Source organism: Phocoena phocoena, chromosome 16 (genome assembly GCF_963924675.1).
Source record: "Phocoena phocoena chromosome 16, mPhoPho1.1, whole genome shotgun sequence".
NCBI classification, from domain to species: Eukaryota; Metazoa; Chordata; class Mammalia; order Artiodactyla; family Phocoenidae; genus Phocoena; species Phocoena phocoena.
The window spans coordinates 28895561-28917510 of record NC_089234.1 but is presented as its reverse complement, the minus strand read 5'-3'; the positions used below and the strand labels follow the sequence as shown (position 1 = coordinate 28917510).

At 39.9% G+C, this 21950-nt stretch overlaps 1 protein-coding gene across 3 annotated transcripts in view; it reads right to left on the bottom strand.

Moving 5' to 3' along the window:
* HPSE2 (heparanase 2 (inactive)) overlaps positions 1–21560 on the bottom strand; it is a 575892-nt gene extending 554332 nt beyond the window's left edge. For all 3 annotated transcript variants that reach the window (XM_065894147.1, XM_065894148.1, XM_065894149.1), the window contains exons 1-2: positions 21271–21560; positions 18245–18402 (exon numbers count right to left, since the gene is read on the bottom strand). In XM_065894147.1, coding sequence (XP_065750219.1) covers positions 18245–18402; positions 21271–21560 — 448 coding nt within the window. The remainder of the gene's footprint in view (positions 1–18244; positions 18403–21270) is intronic.
* Positions 21561–21950: the final 390 nt, after the last annotated feature.

The following is a 21950-nucleotide window of genomic DNA, read 5'->3' as shown; positions in this document are numbered from 1 at the left end:
CCACTAAAACCTAACTCATTCATTATTCTTTCAACAAATATTTATCGAGCACCTACTATGTGCCAGGCCTGTGCTTGGCACAGGGTATATAGTGATTTTAAAAAACACCACCACACACTCAAGGGCAGAGATACCAGGGACAGAGGTCTACTCTAAGATGAAGTGTGGAGTGAGTCCTTAGGCATCATTATTTTATAGTAAGAGGATCACTAGTCCTTCTCTGACTTTTAAATGCTGTAAGGATGTGTTAAAACAGGAATTCAATACAAGTAAGCAAGCATTTTTGACCACCCACTATGTACTCATCACAACTAGATATGATAAAATTCTAAAATGTACTGGAAGCAACCACGTATTGTTGAAAAAACAGATTTTAGAATCATAAACTCTAACTCTGTCAAGTCCTAGTTGTAAAGCTGGGACAAGTTACTTAACCTCCCTGAACTTCAGCTTCCTCAACTTGAAGTGATGAGAAAACCTGCCTGGTAAGGATTAAATGAGATATAATATAAAGTGCCTTGCAGAGGGTAGGTGCTCAAGAACTGTTTATTGTCTTTCTTTCAAAGAAATTAGGGCCACTGACACCAATTAAGAGATTGCCAATGGGAGGGAAGTCCAAAAGGGAGGGGATATCTGTATGTGTATGGCTGATTCATTTTGTTGTGCAGTGGAGGCTAACACAACATTGTAAAGCAACCATACTCCAGTAAAATTTAATAATAAAAAAAAAGAGATTGCAACGTTAGTAGATGGTCTAGACTAGGACAGCAACAGTAAGACCAAAGGAAAAGTAAGAAATACCAAAGGCAGTCAAACAGGCAGGAAGGACATTTAGCATTGCATCAAAAAGGTTTTATTATACTCACGAACTAAAAGAAACATTCTTTTAGGGATAACCAAAATATGGTATATCCATACAGTGTAATATTGTTCAGAAATAAAAAGAAATGAAGTACTGATATATGTAAAACAAGGATGAACCTTTAAAACATTATGCTAAATCACAGCAAGATCCTTTCTGACCCACCTCCTAGAGTAATGGAAATAAAAACAAAAATAAACAAATGGGACCTAATGAAACTTCAAAGCTTTTGCACAGCAAAGGAAACCATAACCAAGACCAAAAGACAACCCTCAGAATGGGAGAAAACATTTGCAAATGAAGCAACTGACAAAGGATTAATCTCCAAAATTTACAAGCAGCTCATGCAGCTCAATAACAAAAAAACAAACAACCCCATCCAAAAATGGGCAGAAGACCTAAATAGACATTTCTCCAAAGAAGATATACAGAATGCCAACAAACACATGAAAGAATGCTCAACATCATTAATCATTAGAGAAATGCAAATCAAAACTACAATGAGATATCATCTCACACCAGTCAGAATGGCCATCATCAAAAAATCTATAAACAATAAATGCTGGAGAGGGTGTGGAGAAAAGGGGACACTCTTGCACTGCTGGTGGGAATGTGAAATGGTTCAGCCACTATGGAGAACAGTATGGAGGTTCCTTAAAAAACTACAAATAGAATTACCATATGACCCAGCAATCCCACTACTGGGCATATACCCTGAGAAAACCAAAATTCAAAAAGAGCCATGTACCAAAATGTTCATTGCAGCTCTATTTACAATAGCCCAGAGATGGAAACAACCTAAGCGCCCATCATCGGATGAATGGATAAAGAAGATGTGGCACATATACACAATGGAATATTACTCAGCCTTAAAAAGAAATGAAATTGAGCTATTTGTAATGAGATGGATAGACCTAGAGTCTGTCATACAGAGTGAAGTAAGTCAGAAAGAAAAAGACAAATACCGTATGCTAACACATATATATGGAATTTAAGGGAAAAAAATGTCATGAAGAACCTAGGGGTAAGACAGGAATAAAGACGCAGACCTACTGGAGAACGGACTTGAGGATATGGGGAGGGGGAAGGGTGAGTTTTGACAGGGCGAGAGAGAGTCATGGACATATACACACTAACAAACGTAGTAAGGTAGATAGCTGGGGGGAAGCAGCCGCAAGGCACAGGGATATTAGCTCGGTGCTTTGTGACAGCCTGGAAGGGTGGGATGGGGAGAGTGGGAGGGAGGGAGACGCAAGAGGGAAGACATATGGGAACATATGTATATGTATAGCTGATTCACTTTGTTATAAAGCAGAAACTAACACACCATTGTAAAGCAATTATACCCCAATAAAGATGTTTAAAAAATTAAAAAAAAAAAAAGGAATATGAAAATGAATGAATATATTTAAAAAAAAAAAAACATTATGCTAAATTAAAGAAATCATTCCCAAAGAACAACCTATTGTGTAATTTCATTTATATGAAATACCCAGAATAGGCAAACCCACAGGGACAGAGGTATATTAGTGGTTGCCCCCATCTGGGGGGTGGGGGAGATTGAGGGAGATAACTAAAGGATGTGAGGTTTCCTTTTGTAGTGATGAAAATGTGACTGTGATGGCTGCACAACTCTGTGAATATACTAAAAAACACTGAAGTGTATACTTTAAGTGGTATGTGAATTGTATTGAATGTGAATTATATAACAATAAAGCTATTTTAAAAAGATTAAATAAGACAATTCTTATAGCACCTTGGAAGTGCTCAATAAATGTAGGCTGATGATATTACTAATATTGTTGTTTCCAGAAGAAAATACATTTAATGTCAATTTTTTCATGCATGTAATTGATGAGAATCATCTACACTCTTAATCTCAAAATTATAAAACCATTATGTAATACAGAGGAAACGTTAAGAAGTCTCAGCAATGGTCTAATAACCTAAACTCCGATAAATATTTAAAACAATCAGAAATAATAACATTTATAACAATCAGAAATAATAACGGTGATACCAATGAAGTCTTCCTCAACTACTTCAGGTGAAGTTTACTGCTTCTTCCTCTGTAATTTATCTATTTGTATTTCCATCACACCATTATCTATTGTATATGACATTTTTCCCACTAAAGTGTGAGTTCTATCAGAGCAAGGACTATGTCCATTTGTTTTTGTATCCTTTGGGAGAGCATATTGCAATGCTGGCACACAGTAAGTGCTTAATAAATGTTTACTGAATGAGGATTTAACTGAAAATTCGTGGATTTTTTGCCTGAACTCCTGTTTCGGCCTCCCTAAAAAAAGAGGAGGAAAGGGTTTTGAAAGGTGACCAAATGAACAATTACAACTCACATCCCTACATGACTAACAAATGAAAACACCTCAACAAGTGATGTTTTACTAGTTTTGCCACAGTCTTAAACTTCCAAGGATCTCAGGAACAGGGAAATAACCTGAAACAGGTTATTTAGCCCTAGGAAAACCCTGAAAAGTTTACATAATCAACCCATGATCCCTGCCATCACTACTAAAGTAAAATGGATGAGAAGCCCCTCCCTGCTCCCGATCTTGCTGCTGCCTTTCAGCGAACATTTCCCCCCTTCTGGCTACCATAAGTATTAATATTAGTAACCAGTGTAGGAAAGCCTTGTTCCTCCAAATGTGGTCCCCAGAGCAGCAGCATGGCAAGACTGGGAGTTTGTTAGAAAAGCAGAATCTCATTTTTAACTATTAGATCCCCAGGTGATTCATATGCACATTAAAGTTTAGGCTTTACTTCAGAGTTGGCTATACCTGGTCTCTAGATTCAGACTGTCTAGACTTGAACTCCACAACAAACGCGCTGAAGTACCTTAGGAAAATCACTTCACCCAAAGGTTCTTAACGTGATGTACACTTTAGAACCATCTGGGGAGATTTTTTTTTTTTTTTTTTTTTTTTTTTTTGCGGTACGCGGGCCTCTCACTGTTGTGGCCTCTCCCATTGCGGAGCACAGGCTCCGGACGCACAGGCTCAGCAGCCATGGCTCACAGGCCCAGCCGCTCCGCGGCACGTGGGATCTTCCCGGACCGGGGCACGAACCCGCGTCCCCTGCATAGGCAGGCGGACTCTCAACCACTGCGCCACCAGGGAAGCCCTGGGGAGATTTTTAAAGATCACAATGCCTTAGCTCCCCCAGAGATTGATTTAATTAGCCTAGGACCCAAATTTTTTTTTTTTGCGTTACGTGGGCCTCTCACTGCTGTGGCCTCTCCCGTTGCGGAGTACAGGCTCCGGACGCGCAGGCTCAGCGGCCATGGCTCACGGGCCCAGCCGCTCCGCGGCACGTGGGATCTTCCCGGACCAGGGCACGAACCCGCGTCCCCTGCATCGGCAGGCGGACTCTCAACCACTGTGCCACCAGGGAAGCCCGGACCCAACATTTTTTAAAGCTCCCCTAGCTAGGGGAATGCAGCCAGAATCACTGACTAACTTCTCTAAGCTTCTATCAAATGGGACAGTTTATACCTGCTTCAAGGGGTTGTAAGGAAAAATTCTTATCACCTTTGAAGAGCGTTTGGCCCAGTACTTGGGATGTATAAGTGCTCGATAATTGGTAGTTATTATTATCAGACCTGGAAACCTGGAAATGAATTGTCCTATAGCAGGGATAAAAAAGAACAGACTCAAAATACTAGTCTGGTCCCGTCCTACAGGTAGGTACCTGCCAAACTCATGAGGTACAAAAGAAAGGACACAGTCAAAGAATTCATTATCCCCGGGATGAGCTCTCTTAGCAACCAACTGTTGATTGAAGCTTCAAGGAAACTACAATGTGTCAGGTAAGGGGCACCATCTCTGCAAGGTGTCAGAAAAGGCCAGCAGCATAATTTGGAATGTATTGATGGAGGGTGGGGGAGCACTATTTCAGCAGTTCTGTAACACAGGAAATCCCTCTTACCACACCTTCCTGATTTACACTGATTCTTGATACACACCACATGTGTCCTCAAACCTTTTTTTCCCGTCCCCCCAAATTTTCAATTGTTCTGTTCCACATTTAGGTGATGAAAACTTAAAACCTGTGGTTATAACTTCTATGAGAAATTTCATTTTGAAAGCTTTCTAAATTTCAACTTTACTGCCATGAGGGAAACAGAAGAAACAAAAGACCTCAGTCATCCACTAACACAAAAACCCCTAGTGAAGACATTTAATAAGTGTAAGATTTCTGCTGCAAGCTGTTGAAAATCCTGACCTTTGGACTAGGGTATCATTCATTTGCTTCTACAAATGTTCTATAAAACAGCAGCATTTATTTTCCTAATGGTTTCAAGTTATGTTTACTTTCACCTATGGGTTTTAACTTGGCTAAGCCTGGACTACAGTTTCTTTTGAATCTACAGCTCAGTGAATTTAACCTGAGTCTACTCTTCCAAGAGGATTCATAATGGCCAGGGAAATAAGTCCACAATCTGGTTTTTTTCCCAACAATTGCAAAGAAATAAACACCCAGATGAAAAGAGTGTACCTATTAGGGCACTGAGAGATACACAAAGATTCACCTCAATGGTGATTACAAACATTTTTTAAAGTGTGCATGGTTTAGTGACTATCACCAAAAGCTCATGTTCTATTTCCATCTCCTCTGCTTACTCAGTACGGGCCTCCTCTGTGGTAAATGAAACCCTCTCACTGGATGCACCATGATAGCTAATGAATGTCTGAACTTAAAAGACTTTTAAATTCTTTGTTGGAAGTCTCCTCAGTGATACTGGTACCCACAAAGTACTCTCAAAAGTCCCCTCTGTGCCATTCTCTGGACTAGTTCTAACCTCACCCTGGGTTTGGATTCCAGTCTCAAAGGAGTCTGAGTTTCAGGTGTCAAATCTACAAAAATGGCATCCTGAAGCCGGTCCAGAAGTTTATCAATAAAGAACAGTTCAAAAAGAATCTGGGACTAAACTAGAGCCTAGCACACCTACAAGCAAACACAGCCTCTCACAAAGAAACAACAGGCCCATTCTAGCCTTCCTATTTCAGATTGGCCCAACACTGCAGAACACAAGTACCCACCTGGTTCACTGAAGTAGAGTGGAGGGATTATCATTAGCTGTGTATACCTCATTTAAGAGTATCAGACTTGAAGACAGAGGTACTGAGTTCTAATCCCAGTTCTGCCACTTAAAAGCTGTATTACTCTGAGCAACTTCCTTGAGTCTGTTTTCTCATTTATAATATAGAAATGCCAAAATTTAAAATAAACTTACTATACACAGCTCCTGTGAGGATCTGAGGAGTTTTTATAATTCTATAGTTCTATTATTCTTTAGTTCTATAATTCTATAGTTCTTTAAATTTTAAAGAACATTACAAATGTAAAATGTGATTATTTTTCTCCTGCAAACTGATTAGGGAGCTATTCAAAAATGGCTACTTCTGCCTTCTTTAGTCTGTTTCTCACAAAACATTATGTGAGGTCTTTATAAGTGTCTCTTCTTTGGCTGAATAGTATTCAAAATCACAGAGTAGCTTTAAAAGATGAGTGACAGCTAGGATTTCTTTCAAATCACACAGTGATATACTATTTGAACAAAAAAGTCAAAATATTTTTAGTGTCACTTTCTATCTGTATCCAAAACATTTTAAATCACTTGTTTTACAAAAGAAAACTGTACTTTGATGCGCAGGGTTAGTTTTGCTGTGACTGTTTTCTTGACATTTGCTCAAAGAATGCATTATAGCTAAAAGAATTAAAATGGATAAGGGTGGTTAAAAAGACATTGGGGAAAATAAATAATTTAGATCAAGTTCCAATACGAAAAAGATATGATTCTACAGCACTGCTTTGTTAGAAACTACAGACAAATAGCAAACAGAGAAGTTCTTGCAAAAAAGTACCAATGAATTAGAAAGAATGGTTAAATTACAACTCATCCACATATGGATTATTCTTTAGCCACTGAAAAACAGCCCATAATTTCTGACTAAAAGGTTATCTAGATTAGCAAGTTGTACAAAAATGCAACTCCACTTACACATTTAAATTTTTATATACATATGTATGCACAGAAAAAGGTCTAAAAAGGTACATGCCAGACTGTTGAAAGTGGTTATATCTATGATATATGTATTACTGAATTTATATTAATGAGCATGCATTTCATTGGTGCATGAAATGCACTAAAACTTTAAAAGTAAAAATATGAATAAGGAAGTTAAGCATTAACCAGAAATAGACTATGAATTTTTTAAAAAGCAGAAACAATGAATGGAAGAGCTATTATTCTTTTTAGTGTATTAAGCTACCCAATAAATGGCAAATAATCAGTCAACAAGTATACACTGAAGAACTACTAGGCAAAAGACAGCTACTAGATGTTGTAGCAACAACAAAAATGATAAAATCACTACTGTCACAGTGACCTATAATCTAGGGGTTGAGCCAAGTCTACATGAACATACACAAAAAGATACCTGAGAACACTGAGGCAGAATATGAAAATAGCCAAAAGAGTGATTTTTATACAACAAATACCTTGGAAATTCAGGCTCAATAAACACTTCATGAATGAATAAATGAGATCGTGAAGAATTCATAGAGAAGGAGGACAAATTTGAGCAGGGTTCTGAAAGACAGGAAGAATTTAGAAGTGGGTAAAAAGTGGGCAGACAGATGATGGAGTGCAAAATCCGGAGGGTTAGAAATTAAGAGAATAGCAGAATGAGTAGGAGCTCTGTGACAGGAAGCTACACCATCTGCTTGTGAATAAACTCAGGTTCCTGTGGGGAAGAGGAGAGAAGAAGCTGGCCAAGGAAGGTGGGCTGACTCTAGAGGGCCTTGGAAAACTGGAGGAGAATGACGAGGATTTAAGTTAGACAAGGGATAACCTTGAAGGTTTCTAGCTAGGCAGTGACAGAACGTGGAGCTTCAGAAAGATTAATGAGGCAGGAGGATGAAGAGAGGCTGGAGAAAGGGAACCCAGTTTCCTTAGACAGAGATGACAGAATAGATGGGAGACGAAGACTGCCCAAACCAGATGGAAACAGACATGAGGTAAACAATCATAATTTTCATTTAGCCCCTTTCTCAAACTTTCAAATCAGACTCAAGTTAATATAAACCCCAGAGGAAAGGCCTTTGAAGCTGTCTTGGTAGAAGAATGAGGAATATTGTGCTGTTATGCTATAATGGGGGTGGTGAAAATCACCAACTTCGTAGTGAGACTGTCCTGGATCCAGCCACAGCTCTGCCACTTACCAGCACAGTTACTTACTTTGTGTAGAATATATAACCTCTTTGCTCCATAGTTTCTTCATTGTAAATGGCTATAAAAGTGATCTCTACTTGAGTTTAACAAACTCTCAGTTCAAAGAGAAAGATAAGGAAGAAAGGTATGAAGGAAGGGTTTTCTTGAAACTTCACCCTTATCAGTTCCCTTTACCCTTCACAAGGTTTCTCTGGCCTCAGAACTTGAAAGAAGAAAAATACAGAGTATGGTTCTAGTATATAAATAAAAACAAAGTAATTCTAAAATTGCCCAATAATTTAATGGTAACTTTCCAACAACTTTTTCAAATATTCTTATTTTTCTGCTTTTTTTCCTGCCATTTCCCTTACATCAATGACACTGTTGATCCATTTCTAGTATTCTTTTCAATTCATCTGCTTCCAAAATAGTTCTATCCCACTGGATAGAACTAATAAGTTCTATTCCACTGGATCAGATGCTGTCCTATTCCTTCAAATGTCATATAGTGTGACAATCATCTCTTTCAATTGTTCATGTGTCTCCCTGTGATTATTCTTTTGCTGTTTTCCCTAACAACTATTTTGTGTCCTAACCCACTAGACCTTTGAGGGAGGGTCTATGGCACACATTTTTTTTTACTGCTCCACGATACTTAGTATAGGGCTTTTGAGTGCCTGATACATGAATAGATGAATAAATGAAATAGTGAATGAACCAAAGACTGGATCCCTCTTATCAAAGCACAGTGAAGAGAGAACAGGACTGGGTTCTAATCCTGGTTGTACTAACTACTGATCTTATGACCTTAAGCAAGTCACATGTCTCTTCTGAGTCCCTATTTCTTCATATACACACACATACACACGTGCATGCTCACACGTTTGTCAACAGATTGATTTAAGAATTAAATGAGATACCACATGTAAAACACAGTAAGAACTCAACAAACACTAGCTGTTATCAGCATTATTATTATTTACCCTTAAGGCCAGGTCAAGCTCCCTCCTCCTAGGCACCTGTCCTGACTACTCCAGCTCTCACTTAATCTCCTTCTCTGAACTTCTATAGCCCTTACAGCTTGTTCTACATCCTTTAACCTTTGAATATATCCTATCTTGTTCCCATTGCTATTATTTCCTACATGCCTTGTATGTCTGAGATCTTTGACTCACAGAATCTCAGAATTAGATGCTACAAACAGATAATGTGGTCCATTTTCTTCATTTTATGGATAAAGAAGGCTTCAGGAGGTTAACAACTTGCACAATGACACATTTAGTTAGTAGAAAAACAAGTTCATTAACACAGGCTCCGCTTAAGCCTTCAGGTTTAATGGGTGACGTCATTCATTGAGTCCCTGCTCCCCAACTCTTTACCTAGGTGGCCTTGGGCAAGTTATTTAACCACTCTGTGCCTCAGTTTCCCCATTTGTCAAATGGGAAAATACTACTTTCCTCATAGGGTTGATAAAAGGATTAAATGTTAATCTATGTAAATTCCTTAAAATAGTACTTGACACATAAGAAGCACCCAACAATGTTAGGTAATATTATTATATTATTACTATTATTAAGCTGCAGGGGGAACATCCATTCTTCCATAGTATTTCAAAGATAATGACCCAAATCTGAGCAATTTAACTTTTGCATTCCCATCTTCCATCTCTCAAGGTGTTTCTGCCTTTCCAAAGCAAGTAAAAAATAAGGTCCTGGTTTAATCCCCAACTCCCTCAATACAAACATACGATACAGATATGTACCCCATCTTTTCTAAATATGCAGCTTATATTTTTCACTCTTCATTCTTCACCACACAAAAAGCAAAACACATGCATTAAGCTTTGTAAATAACATAAATTTTTGTTTGACTTAATGTGTCTGTTCCATGCAATGTGATGATGGTTATCTATATGGATTTTTATGTGTATGTCAATCCCAGTGTGTTTTGATTGTAAATTCCTAGAGACAAAAATGATGTCTGCTTATGTCAATCAAACATAAATTCTGGGGCACTTGGACTAAATTAGATCAAGTATTCAGAGCAGAATTTCAGAAAAATTTAGAGAATGAGAGAGGATTAATGAGGATTGGCTCAGCAGAAGGCTTAATGAAACAGGGGACTTGGGCAGAGCTTTGAAGGACAAGTAAAAATTTTAATTCAAGACAGAAAATGAGTGTTCAAGGTAGAGGGTATACTATGAGCAAAGTGGAAAGACTTGGCAAAGATTAGTCTGACTAAAGTAGAGTGATGATACTCAAGAACATTGAGAAATTCTATTGAATGTGTAAGACCAGAGCACTTTGAGAGCACAGTTCATGTTCTATTCCTCTTGGGTAGCCCCAGTATCTTGACTAACCTTGGCATTTGGTTTATAATTTAAAAAACATGTATTGAATTAAGCAAAATTACACTGCTTTTCACTGTACTAAAGTGAAGAAAACTGATCATGAAACCAAAAGACAAAGGAGTTAAACAAGGTATCTATACATCCTATAGAACTAGCCTCTAGTCTACAAATTATATTTACTTTGCCTACATCACCACCATGGACGAGTGTAAAAAATAAAACACACCAAATTCTTTCATGCTCATATATTCATATGCTCTATCTCTCTCTGTCTCTGTCTCACACACACACACACACACACACACACACACACACACACACACACTGTTCAGAGTTCCAATCCATTGCCTCATAGATCTAGACAGCTGAAAACTTGAATAAGGTACTAAGAAGCACAGAAGTTAAGAGTCTTAACATTTAATCCATTTTGATGAAGGATTCTCAGAAGAGGCTCCTGACTCTACGAGCCCAGACCATGTGACTGGCAGGCTAAACAGGCCCAGGGAATTTTGAAAGAAACTTCTTTGCTTCCATGATGTACCCATCCCACCAGGAGGCCTTGGGAGAACAGGAGAGAGAATATAAATAAATATGGCAAGAGAAACAGTGATATTTGGTATTGGCAACAGCAGCACAATTTGTGTTGTATAGGAACACATAACTGTTTGTGGATTACCTTTAGCCCCAATGATCAGGTGATAAATTATACAAATGTGGTTGTGATTGAAAGACCTATTTACTAGACTTCTTGACTCACTGAAATTAATTAAGCCACCTCTACAAGCAGTAGACCAGAGTTTCCAGATCTCCTCTCTACCACTTCCAGCACTATATAGATCCACAGTGACTAAACTGTGACTAAATGACATGATAACTATATCTTTAGATACGACATTCAAATTCACAGGGGTACAGTGAGCTGCAACTAGCACTCAGGACCTGGTACCAAATTTCAAACATTATAGAAAATGCACCCACTTTGTTTCCAAAAGGCAGAATAAAACATATATAAAACTTCAGGTGATTTCTGACACCCTTTAATACAATATTAAATTGTGTCAAATCCTTCTAAAGTTGCTGGTAGACAAATCATGAAAAGCCAAATAGTGGCGTTGGAATGGAGGCTTTTCTTGGCCTAAAAATCTCTAGAAACTGCTTTTGACTGATGCTACTGAAGTGATAAGAGGTCAGGAGTATGTAATTTGACAACCATAGCTGGGCCTCATTCATCCTCCCAGCCTCAGCATCAAACGGGCCTGGAGCTAGCTGCCTGCTCAATGAGTAAATTCATGAGTGAATAAATATTACAAAGTAGTAGCCTGTTTTTACTCTGTGAAAGAAGGAAGGGTAACAAAAATTATCAAGCAAATTCTAAAACCTTTATTTTATATACCCTATAAGAACCAAATTAATTTAGTTTTAAATTATCTGTCCTTCAAACATGCTTCATAACTCAAACCTCCTCAAGTTCAGTTATAACACACTTTAGCTAGAGTATATGAATGTGTGCAATGATTTGGAAAAGAAGAATGGGAGAGGGCAAAGTCATTATCCATGTTGAAAACATGTCCTTCCCCTCTCCAATGGAGTAAAAGAACTTATAATAGCCTCTATTTTCCTATGGGGCCAATTCCATTTTACTATGCTTAAAATTCAACATTCTCATCATCTGATCTGGATTTACCCAACCAACCTTTACTCTCACACATGTACTTTCTTCTTTTTTAATTACATATTATGGAGCTAACAGAAATACATTAGCACTTCTTAAAATTCAAATTAGACATAATTCTAGAAATATGAGCTTTTCTTAGAATAATTTCTAACATGTGCTTTTCATAATTTTTAAATTATAAACATTACTGAACAAAAAATATGCAAATAGGCTTCTATAAAAAAGAATCTGTTATGCTTCTAGCAACATGAACTAATATAATTTCTAACATGTACCTTCTATTAGGCAGGTGGTCTCCTTATTACCCAAACACATATTTAGGCTTTGCCTCATGCTCTTTCCCTTGAATGAAATGTCCTCTCTCATCTCTACTTCTCCAAAGTCTAGGCATCTTCCACAAGGCCCAACCTAACTCCCAAATAAGTCTGGCCAGTATTCATCTCTACTTTTCCTGTCATATCCTGGCAAACTATTTTGTTCCACTTAGCACTTGTGGAACAAGTGCTATATTGTCTTTGTGTTACTCTTCAGTTTTATCATTATAAATGTTATCTCACTAACAAGCTATTAGATCATTGACAGCAGAGACAGTGTCTTTTGAAGGGGAAAGGTCAAGTATTTTGTAGAGTATCCTTCAATTTGATTAGTGTTTTCTCATATTTACAGAGAGTTATGGATTTGGGGAAAGAATATCAGAAAGGTGAAGTGCCCTTCTCATCACATGATATCAGGGAATACATGATATCAACATGACCTATCTGCTGATGTTAACCTTGATCACTTTGTTGAAATGATATCTGACAGCTTCTCCACTGTAAAGTTACTATTTTCTGCTTTATAGGCTGTCTTCTTTAGAAACAAGTTGTTAAATCCAGCCCATACTCAAGGGGAAAACAGAAGTTCCACATCCTAAAAGTATCAAAGAATTGGTGGTCCTATGCTAAAACCACCACAATAATTAATTAATTAATTAACATTATGAGAGAGATGCTTTGAGGCTATGCAAATATCCTGCTTTGTCTTAAACCTCGCCTACTTATTTTAACACTGATTAGTGGATCTTGCCTATAGCAATGATTATTGTTGTGCTCTAATGTTGATATAGGACTGTATCTTTTATTTATTTGATAATCTGCAGTTTGTCCAGCATGAAACTAAACACAGAGCAGGTAATCAATAAACACTTGTTAAATGTAATTGGATTTCAAGAAACATTTATGTAAAATAAAGTGAGATAATGAAAGGTGGATAAGTTCAAGGCAAATATGTATTTTGGCAGTTGTGCTGTTCTTATGTCATATGTCTTGATTGATGGAATGGGAATAGAAAGATAAAGAATTAACTACCTCACCTCTACTAAAACTAGGAGAACTTCCTGGAGAAAGGAAAACAATAATAATAGTCATATAGTGCCTTAAAGTTTACAAAGTGTACTCCACATTCATTATTTAGGATTTCAGAAGCTCTCAGAAGAGAAAATTTTCAGGAGACAAAGATTGAAAAAACATTTAAATTTGTGAAAAGGCACTATTAATTTGGGAATTGTAAAATTAGGTGTAGAAACTACATAAGGCTAACCAAGAAAAGCAAAAGTAAAGGCAAAGAAGAAACAGATACAATAAAAAATAGTGTGGGTCCAGTGCAAGGCTTTAAATCAGGTGGTAAAGTTGATTTAATGCACAGTATAAAACCAAGACACTTAGACTATCAAAGATAAAGAGTACATAGTTAAAATAATGAAGTATGTCATTAAAATAAATATTAAGAATGGACTTCGTGTGAAAATGCATTGAAGGTGAAAAATGAATGGAATCTTTATGTATGTGTTTACTCATTTCTTTATCGGTAACCTCCATTTTTCCAGTGCCTTTAACAGGCTCTTAACCTAGTATGCAGCCAAAACTATTTGCAGAAGTTCTACTATGTGTCATACATAATGCTAGACATTTTAGGATATATAACAATTAGAATGGTCCCTTCCTATAAAGAATTTGCATTCTAATTGAAAAGGTAAAACAAAAATACATATATAAATGTTAACTTTTCATATATATATGTGTGTATACACACACACACACACACACACACACACACACACATATATATGAAAAGTTAAAAAGCAAAACAAGGCAGAAGGGGCCAAAAGAACAACATAATGAGAAAGAACTGCAATAGTCCAGAGAAAAAAGAGATAACTATGAAATGACCTGTTCAGAAAAGGCTTGTGAAAATAAGGGGCATTTGCAATGGGTCTTCAAGAATTGGGTGGAGTGGGTGGTGAGATTTTAACAGAGCCAAGAAAAAGGCATTTAAAGCACAGATAGAATGGCTGAACAAAGGGGGTTGAGATAAAGGTGTTTTAAGGAAACAGTGAAAATAAAGCTGGGCTGTAATAAAAGTTTTATGAAAACATAGGGTACAAAAGGTAAGCTGAGATTTAAAAAGGCTTTGAATGCCAAGTTGAGGAGTTTGAACATTTTCTGTAAGCAATCCAAAAATAATCAAAGTTTTCCAGCAAAAAAGTGACATGATGAATATGATATTTTAGAAATATTAAGCTGGCTTTTGATGTGCATAATAAATGGTGTATATCTTGATTAAAGATATGGTTATGGCAGTAAAGAGACAGGCATACAAATAAATCACACTGAATATACAACAAAGAGACAGACTGCAGCAAAATAAACTTAAGAACAAAAGATTAACCCAAGATTTCTTTGTTAGGAGCAAGAAAAGCATAACATCACATAGACAGGCAAAGGGTAAGACTCCAAAATATGAAGAACAATCCTATTTTTTATTTCCTCCATCATCATCATGTTTATATGAAGTTCAAGTTGCCTACGCTAAGAGTGGAATAAGTAACTGTATTAAAGGACTAACTAGAGAAGTTCCCAAAGTTTATGTAAACAGTGACTTTAGAAAGAGAAAATGCAGCTGCATTAATATGCTTTAAAAGGTTTTGGAAAATATAAGCCACATGACTTGTTAACTGCCCTATTAATTCAGGGGAAAACAACAAAAAATCACATCGAGGTAGCAATATGAATGAATTAACTAGAAAAGTGTATGTTACCCAAGCTGGAACTATCAGTTCATTTTAATGTTCGTATATAACAAAACTAAAGATTAGTCTCTTCTTTCATTACCACACAAAAAAAATAGCCACCCTATGTTCTCCACCTCCATTCCTTAAAGACAATTCTCCCTAAAAATTCTCCCTACATTCTCTTAATCCTCTCAAACAATTCCCTAATTCTATCTCCTTTCTTCTGCATAAACTTTGGTCTACCGCATCTTATTCACTCCTTAAACCCACTTTAAAATACAAAACATATATGTTATAAATTTCCTGAAGCTGCCTTTAATAAAAGTAGGAATACTTAGCCTTCATAGTGCTTTGCGGTTGACAAAATATCTTATACAGATACCTCTCACAGAAGCAATGTAGAGCAGGTATTATCACATCCATATATTACAGAGAAGCAGCAAACCCAGGGCCACATATTCATAAGTGATAGAGCCAGGCCTGAAATACAGGCTTTCTGAGTCCAAATTCCATATTCTATTCCCTATGTCACTCAATTTCATAATGTGCCAGTAGCTGTATCTAATTATTCAAAATGTATGTTATTATTCTATATTATGTTTAAGCCAATACATCCCTTTTTTAAAAAATAAGGTACTTATGCCAAAATGCCTATTACAGGGCCGTTTACTGAGAAGACCTAATTATTTTAAGAGGCTCATTATGATGACAGTTATCACTGGATTAAAAGTGACAACTGAAGTATAACATTTGCAAAATTGCTGAGACTATACCAAAACCATTTTTGCCTTTAATTCTGCAATGCAACATGCAACAACAAAGACAATATGGGTGATTTAAGGATATGTGAGCATCAAAGGGCAGAAACAGGGCATTCCTACTCTCTTTAACTGTGCTAAGGCCTCAAATACTGATATAGTTCAGAGCATCTTATTACCAAGGAGACATAAATCAAAAGGAGTTCAGCTAGGAGCAATAAAACAGATTAGTGTTGGGAAGGACTGACTTTAAAGAAAGTTTTAAAAGAATTAAATCCAGGTAGTCTAGATAAAAAACAGCTATGAGGAAACCTTTTTTTGAAGCTGACACAACAAAGAAATTATTTTGAAGGTAAATGTCTAAAAAAATGCAAAGAGGAGTAATCAAATATTTAGAGAATATAAAGGGAAAATTCAGGAAAAAATTTACCAGTGAAAACCTATGGGACAAAAAAACTCTCCCACAGGAGTGGTGAAAACTACACTCCTAGAGATATTTAATACTATGTTGGACAAAACGAGAAAAGGATTCCATATGGAACGATCCTGTACTGAACCCTGAAGTGGTGGAAGGATTGAAGATGACCTCTTAGATCTTTTCCATTTCTGGTTTTTTCCTAATTCTATGAAGTTTTATGGGGCACGGCCTTCTGCCAATATCCTTTCTCCCCATGATGTCCACTTTCTCCTTGTACAAAGGGAAACAAATTGTATCCTTCATTTTAAGCATACGTCCCACTCTCAATGAATAGGTAATATAATCCAAGGTACAAGTTTGGGAGAAAAAGGCTAATTCCTAAACTTATAATAGTCCTTTTTTTCCCACAGTGGTTCCTGGGGCTCTTACAAGTTTTTTCACAAACTAAAGAGGAAGTAGTTCAAATGGACTCAAAGAAGAGCTGTTTCATCAGGAAAACCATTAATATTCTCCCTTCTTGTATCCGAACACAGAGCTGACAGTGACCCTGGGAGCTATAAAGCCCCAGGTCAAATTACCATCAGAGCTGCTGTTCAGGATTATCTTTTACCTTTCAGCATTTTATGATGAGTGACAGCAAAATCTACTGGCAATCCACATTTTTATAGCAATGATATCTGCCTTTGAAAAGATGTAGCCTTAAACACCTACACACTTCGCCAATGCTGTAAAAGAGTAAGTCTAATTCAGGATTCAAACTCAAGAAGCCTCAGTCTTGCCCTCTTTCTCCAGTCTGGCACTTTAAAAAAATGGTTTCTCAGCCAACCTTGAAATAGATCCAAACTCTCCAGAATTCCCATTCAGTGAAAGCCCCAGAAAATACAAGGGCTTTTCCTCATTTTGCTGATTTATAAGGACAAGATGTAACAAAATCCAGGGAGCTCTGAGAACATGTCCCTGAGCCCTTTAAAAATAAAACTGTAGCTCATGTATGAGAAGGGACAACAGGGCAGAGATAGCTCTCCAGGAATGGACACTAACGCCTCTTCTACCCAATCCAAACAACTTCAGTGGGTGAAGACCCATCAATTGCCACCTTGCCCATTTGAAAGAAACTCTGTTCCTCTACCCACACAGCAAGTTCATAGTTATTAACACCAAACCCTCTAAACAATTTTCTTAAATACCATTTTCATTTTTCCCTAGTAAAAATGAGACTGTTCAAAGACTGTAAAAAGATTGGCCTCTCACACTGGAATAGGATCTGGCATTTTCAAAAGCCCTTCCAACACTTAACTCATCTGATCCTGGCAGGAAAGGCTGGCATTTATAATCCCATTTTGAAACTGAGAAAAAATAAGTGCAACTCTGAGAGTGCGACTCTGAGATTAGGCAGTCTAAAGAAGAACCCACTGTGAAAAGTTTCAAACCTTCCCAACAATGGACCAATCTAAAAAGGATTATTCCAGAAAACTTTAGAGTGGGATTCAAAAGAGGCTGAAGCCCTCCGTAGCCTCATCTCAGCAAAGCAAAGAATAAGAAAAACAAAAAGGCACTTCCTTTAATTTTAGAAAGGAAACGTGACCCTGCCCCTTTATGAACCTGACTGGATTTTCTCAAGAAACCCACTGCACCTTCTCCCTATAGGACTAGCCAGTCATAAGTTTTGGCTACTAGTTCTCGGCCTCTGAGACTCAGCCACCGAAGAAAGGCCAGCAGCCTGGACAAGGACAACCTGATGAGCTCCCTTTGTGTAATCACGTCAGGAATCCCACACTCCAGGTGAGCTTCAACCTGGCCCTCCTCCAAATCTGCACCCCACACGCACACATACCGATTGCTGGCTCCCACTCCCCAAACTTCCCTCACCCAACAAGAGTGGGGAGCAAGTTTCTCACCATCCTCATAGTTTTTGAGATAGTAATCCGGGCCGGGGCCCCCACGGCTTTTTGCCGGGTTCCTCAGATTCTGGAACTGCAGGAAGTCGGTCCTTTTGCCCCCGAAGCGCAGAAAGGCAGGTGAAAGTCCCCGGGCCAGGGTCACCAGACGCTTGGAGCTGCAGGGATAGAGAAGGAGAAAGGAAAGGATCCGGGGGACAAGCGAGAGGACGCGGGGCACCAGCAAGGCCCTCTTCCCACTCTCTGTGGAGTTGTGCCTGGCGCCCCAGCCCGCCCATTCTTGGGCCATGGGGCTCCGGGAGCTACGCCTCCCGCGCCCAAATGGTCGTGGCCCCCTCCCTCAGGCACCCCGACGATGCTCACCCAAGGTAGTATTTACAAAGAGTTAGAGATTGTGTTTGTTAATAGTGTGTGCATAAGGTGGGGGGTGCCCTTCTGCTGAGAACACGGGACTAAGGCGCAGTTGCGGGGCTTCTGCCCCTGCCCGAAAAGCTCTCCCAGAGGAGACGCGCAGCGTACGGACCCCGGGCTCCGACTTTTGCCAAACTTCTGGGCTGAAATACGGGATCTGCCTCCTCTGCCCCAGGGGCATCGCAACCTCCATGGAGAAGGTGAAACCCGCCTTCTTTCTCTCGGAGCAGGCACCTGAGGTCAAGTTAATTTTTTTTAATGCCAAAGCTGATTTTCCTTTTCCACTACCTTATAACAACTGTATGCATCTCCCAAATCCCTGAGCAAGAGAAATTCCCGGGGTAAATCCTTGCCTTTCTGAGAACACTCCCCAGCCCCGCCTTGCACAGTAAAAGCAATGCCTCTTTGGCCCCTGAAATAATTCAGCCCGATCTCAGGAAAGGTAACGTTCTCCTCTCCACCCCCCGGGTTGGGCTCTATCTTTTTTCCTTCCCACTTGGGGCCATTTGGAAGCTCTGTGGAAAATGAAGTTTGCCGAAATGTGGAACCTGCGCGTAGTAGGAGACTCGAGGGGCATCAGAATACTATTTACACCTATTTAGGTTCAGGAGTTCCATAAATAGGTTTTTCAAAAGCCAAACGCTGCTAATTCGGTAAGGGGTAGAGAAGGAGCAATCAGATGCTCTTAATGCTAAGGGCGTCAGCTGTTAAGTTCGGGGTCTCTACGTTATTTTTAACGCTTTGCTGCTTCAGGTTCTGAATATCCAATCCAAATGGTACTAAAGAGTATCTTAAAGGCGGTGGATAAGAGGAAAAAACAGACTCCAGTTTTAGAGTTTCTAGCAAAAGTCGTGGCCGCCTGGAGAAGTCCAGTAGCCGCCGGAAGGATCGCTTAGCCGAGGACTCCGGCACTGCGTTACCCGGCGGGCGCAATCGGCCGTCGTGTGGGCCCACGGCGGGCGAGGAGACATCCGAGCGAGTCCGGCCCAGCAGAAACGGCGTTTCCAACAACCTTCCAGCCGGAAACCTGCACAGTCAATGCAAATACGCCCCACCAAGGCTTCTTCCCCGAAAAGCCGCCTTCCACAATCTTTTCTGCGACAAGCATTTAGCGAGAACATGAAAGTTTGTTGTTGTTTTTAAGGTCAGAAGCAAAAGAACCCCGAAGGAGTCCGCGTAGCTAGAGAAGCGCCATGCAAGTGGGGCGTGTAGTCGCCCCCCGCCTCCCGGACGAGCTCACAGACGCGCGCTGCTGCACAGAAGAGCTTCCGAGGAGGAATCCGGCCGCGCAGAGCTGTTCCCGCCCTCCCAGTGGAGGCGCGGGCAGGAACCAAAACGGCCTCGGCGGCGGCCACAGCAACCACTTAGTCCTCCCGCAACGCTCGCTCCACGTGGAAGAAGCGCCCCACACAGCGCCTCCTGCTACCTGCCGCGTCCGCTGACCTGGCCGAGGCTAGGGAAACCTGGAGAGCTGAGGGGCGGGCGCACGCGAGAAGCAAACTCGAATTTCCCAGAGTGAAAGATACTCAGGAAAGGCGCGGCGGACGCGGCCTCAGAACAGAAAAGTGAGACTGAGAGCTCTCGGAGCTCTTCGAGGAAGCCCACAGCTGAGGCTCCAATTTGGAGGGAAATTTTTTTAACTCAACACTTGAATTCGACATTGTAGACTTTTTTTTTTTTTACCCTGCAACTCTGTCCCTGTTGGGAAGGGATCGTGGTTGCCTTACTGCTGAACAGTAACAACTGGGGAGAGGGTGAGCCCAATTAGAGTCCAAGCCCTAGAGTAATGCAGGGTCCGTGATCACAAAACTCCCGACTTCCTAATCCACCAGTGCTGGATTCAGATCTCCGAAATATCCCCGGGGTACTTCTAGGACACTGTCCGCTCTTCTTATATACGCTATGACCGGAGCGAGGACTTTTTTTTTTTTTTCTTTAAAGAAAAACTAAATATGCAGTTATCGCAGGAGATTTAAGGACTAGGGACTGGGGGGGGACCATTCGGTCTATAAAAAGTATCTTTAAAAGTCCTGAAGTCTGGAAAGGACAGCGGAGGATATAAAATTAAAAATCCGAACCAACTTGCCCACCGCTCAAGCCTCTGCTTAGATTCATTTTCTGTCTGGGAGTGGGAGAGAACTGATAGAACGACCTTTCCGTGGAAAATTCCATTTTCGTGCGATCCCCGCTTAAACACAGACACACGCAGACAGGCACACACACACACACACACACACACACACCCCTCTCGGGTCTTTGTTGTTCAAGACCTTTTTCTTCACTTTTGTAACTGCCCTGAACCTCTTCTTTCTTTTCGGAAGTAGACGGGGAGGCTAATTGTGGATATATGTACGCACAACATTTTTTCAGTCATAACTGGTAAGTTTCTGAAATGCCTTCTGCATTGCAAACATGTGCATCTTAATAGAAAACACTGCTTTTCTCAATCACCAGTTACAGCCTCAGCAAATATTCCAGGAGGAGGAAAACCTTTCTTCTCTTTGAGAGATCCGCTTGGCTTTTTTTCTTCTTCTTCCCCCTTTGGAATGGGGGGATAGGAAGGGGTGGGGGTTGCTACTTTAAAAAAAAATGATCCATTGAAGCCCCTGCCTTACCTTAAGAAATCCAGCCAGCCATCATGAATGATGGACGGATCCAGCTGCAGAGAGAGGAAGTTCTCATTGACTGTCCTGACTGGGTTCTTGGTGCTCACATCAAGTAGAATCAGGGTCTTTTCCTTCAAACCTGGAGCTCTGTCTACAGGCAAGGGTCTCCTGTCTCCAGCTTGGGAGGAAAGGGAGAGACGGAGCAACAGAGCCAAGATGAGAGCCACCGGGGCTAGGCACGCGGGGGGGCGGGAGTTGCTGGAGGGCATGGCTTCAGGAAAGGCACAGAGCACCCTCATTAAATCCCTCTGATTTAAACCTCCCTTCCTACAGGGTCTCGCTGGTGACTAATTGTCCTTATCTAAAGTGTGTGTCTGTCTGCCTTTTTCCCCCCTTTTTTTCCCTTCCTTTTTCCCCCCTCTCTCTCGTTTTTTTTTTTTTTTTTTTTTTTTTTCTCTTCTTCTTCAGTGTTTTGGTGCTGGTGGAGCGAACTCACGCCCCTAGCCAGCCTTCTCAGAGACTCGTGCCAAGAGTACTTCACCAGCACCGCCCCTTTAAGAGATTTCAACTGCAGACATTAACTTTTTAAAGGTAAGGTGAGGCGGGGCGGGGGAGGGGGGAGTAGGAGGAAGGGGTGGCGTTGTACCCTCCTGATTTAACCCTCTAGGGTCGGGAAGCGGACGGAGGGA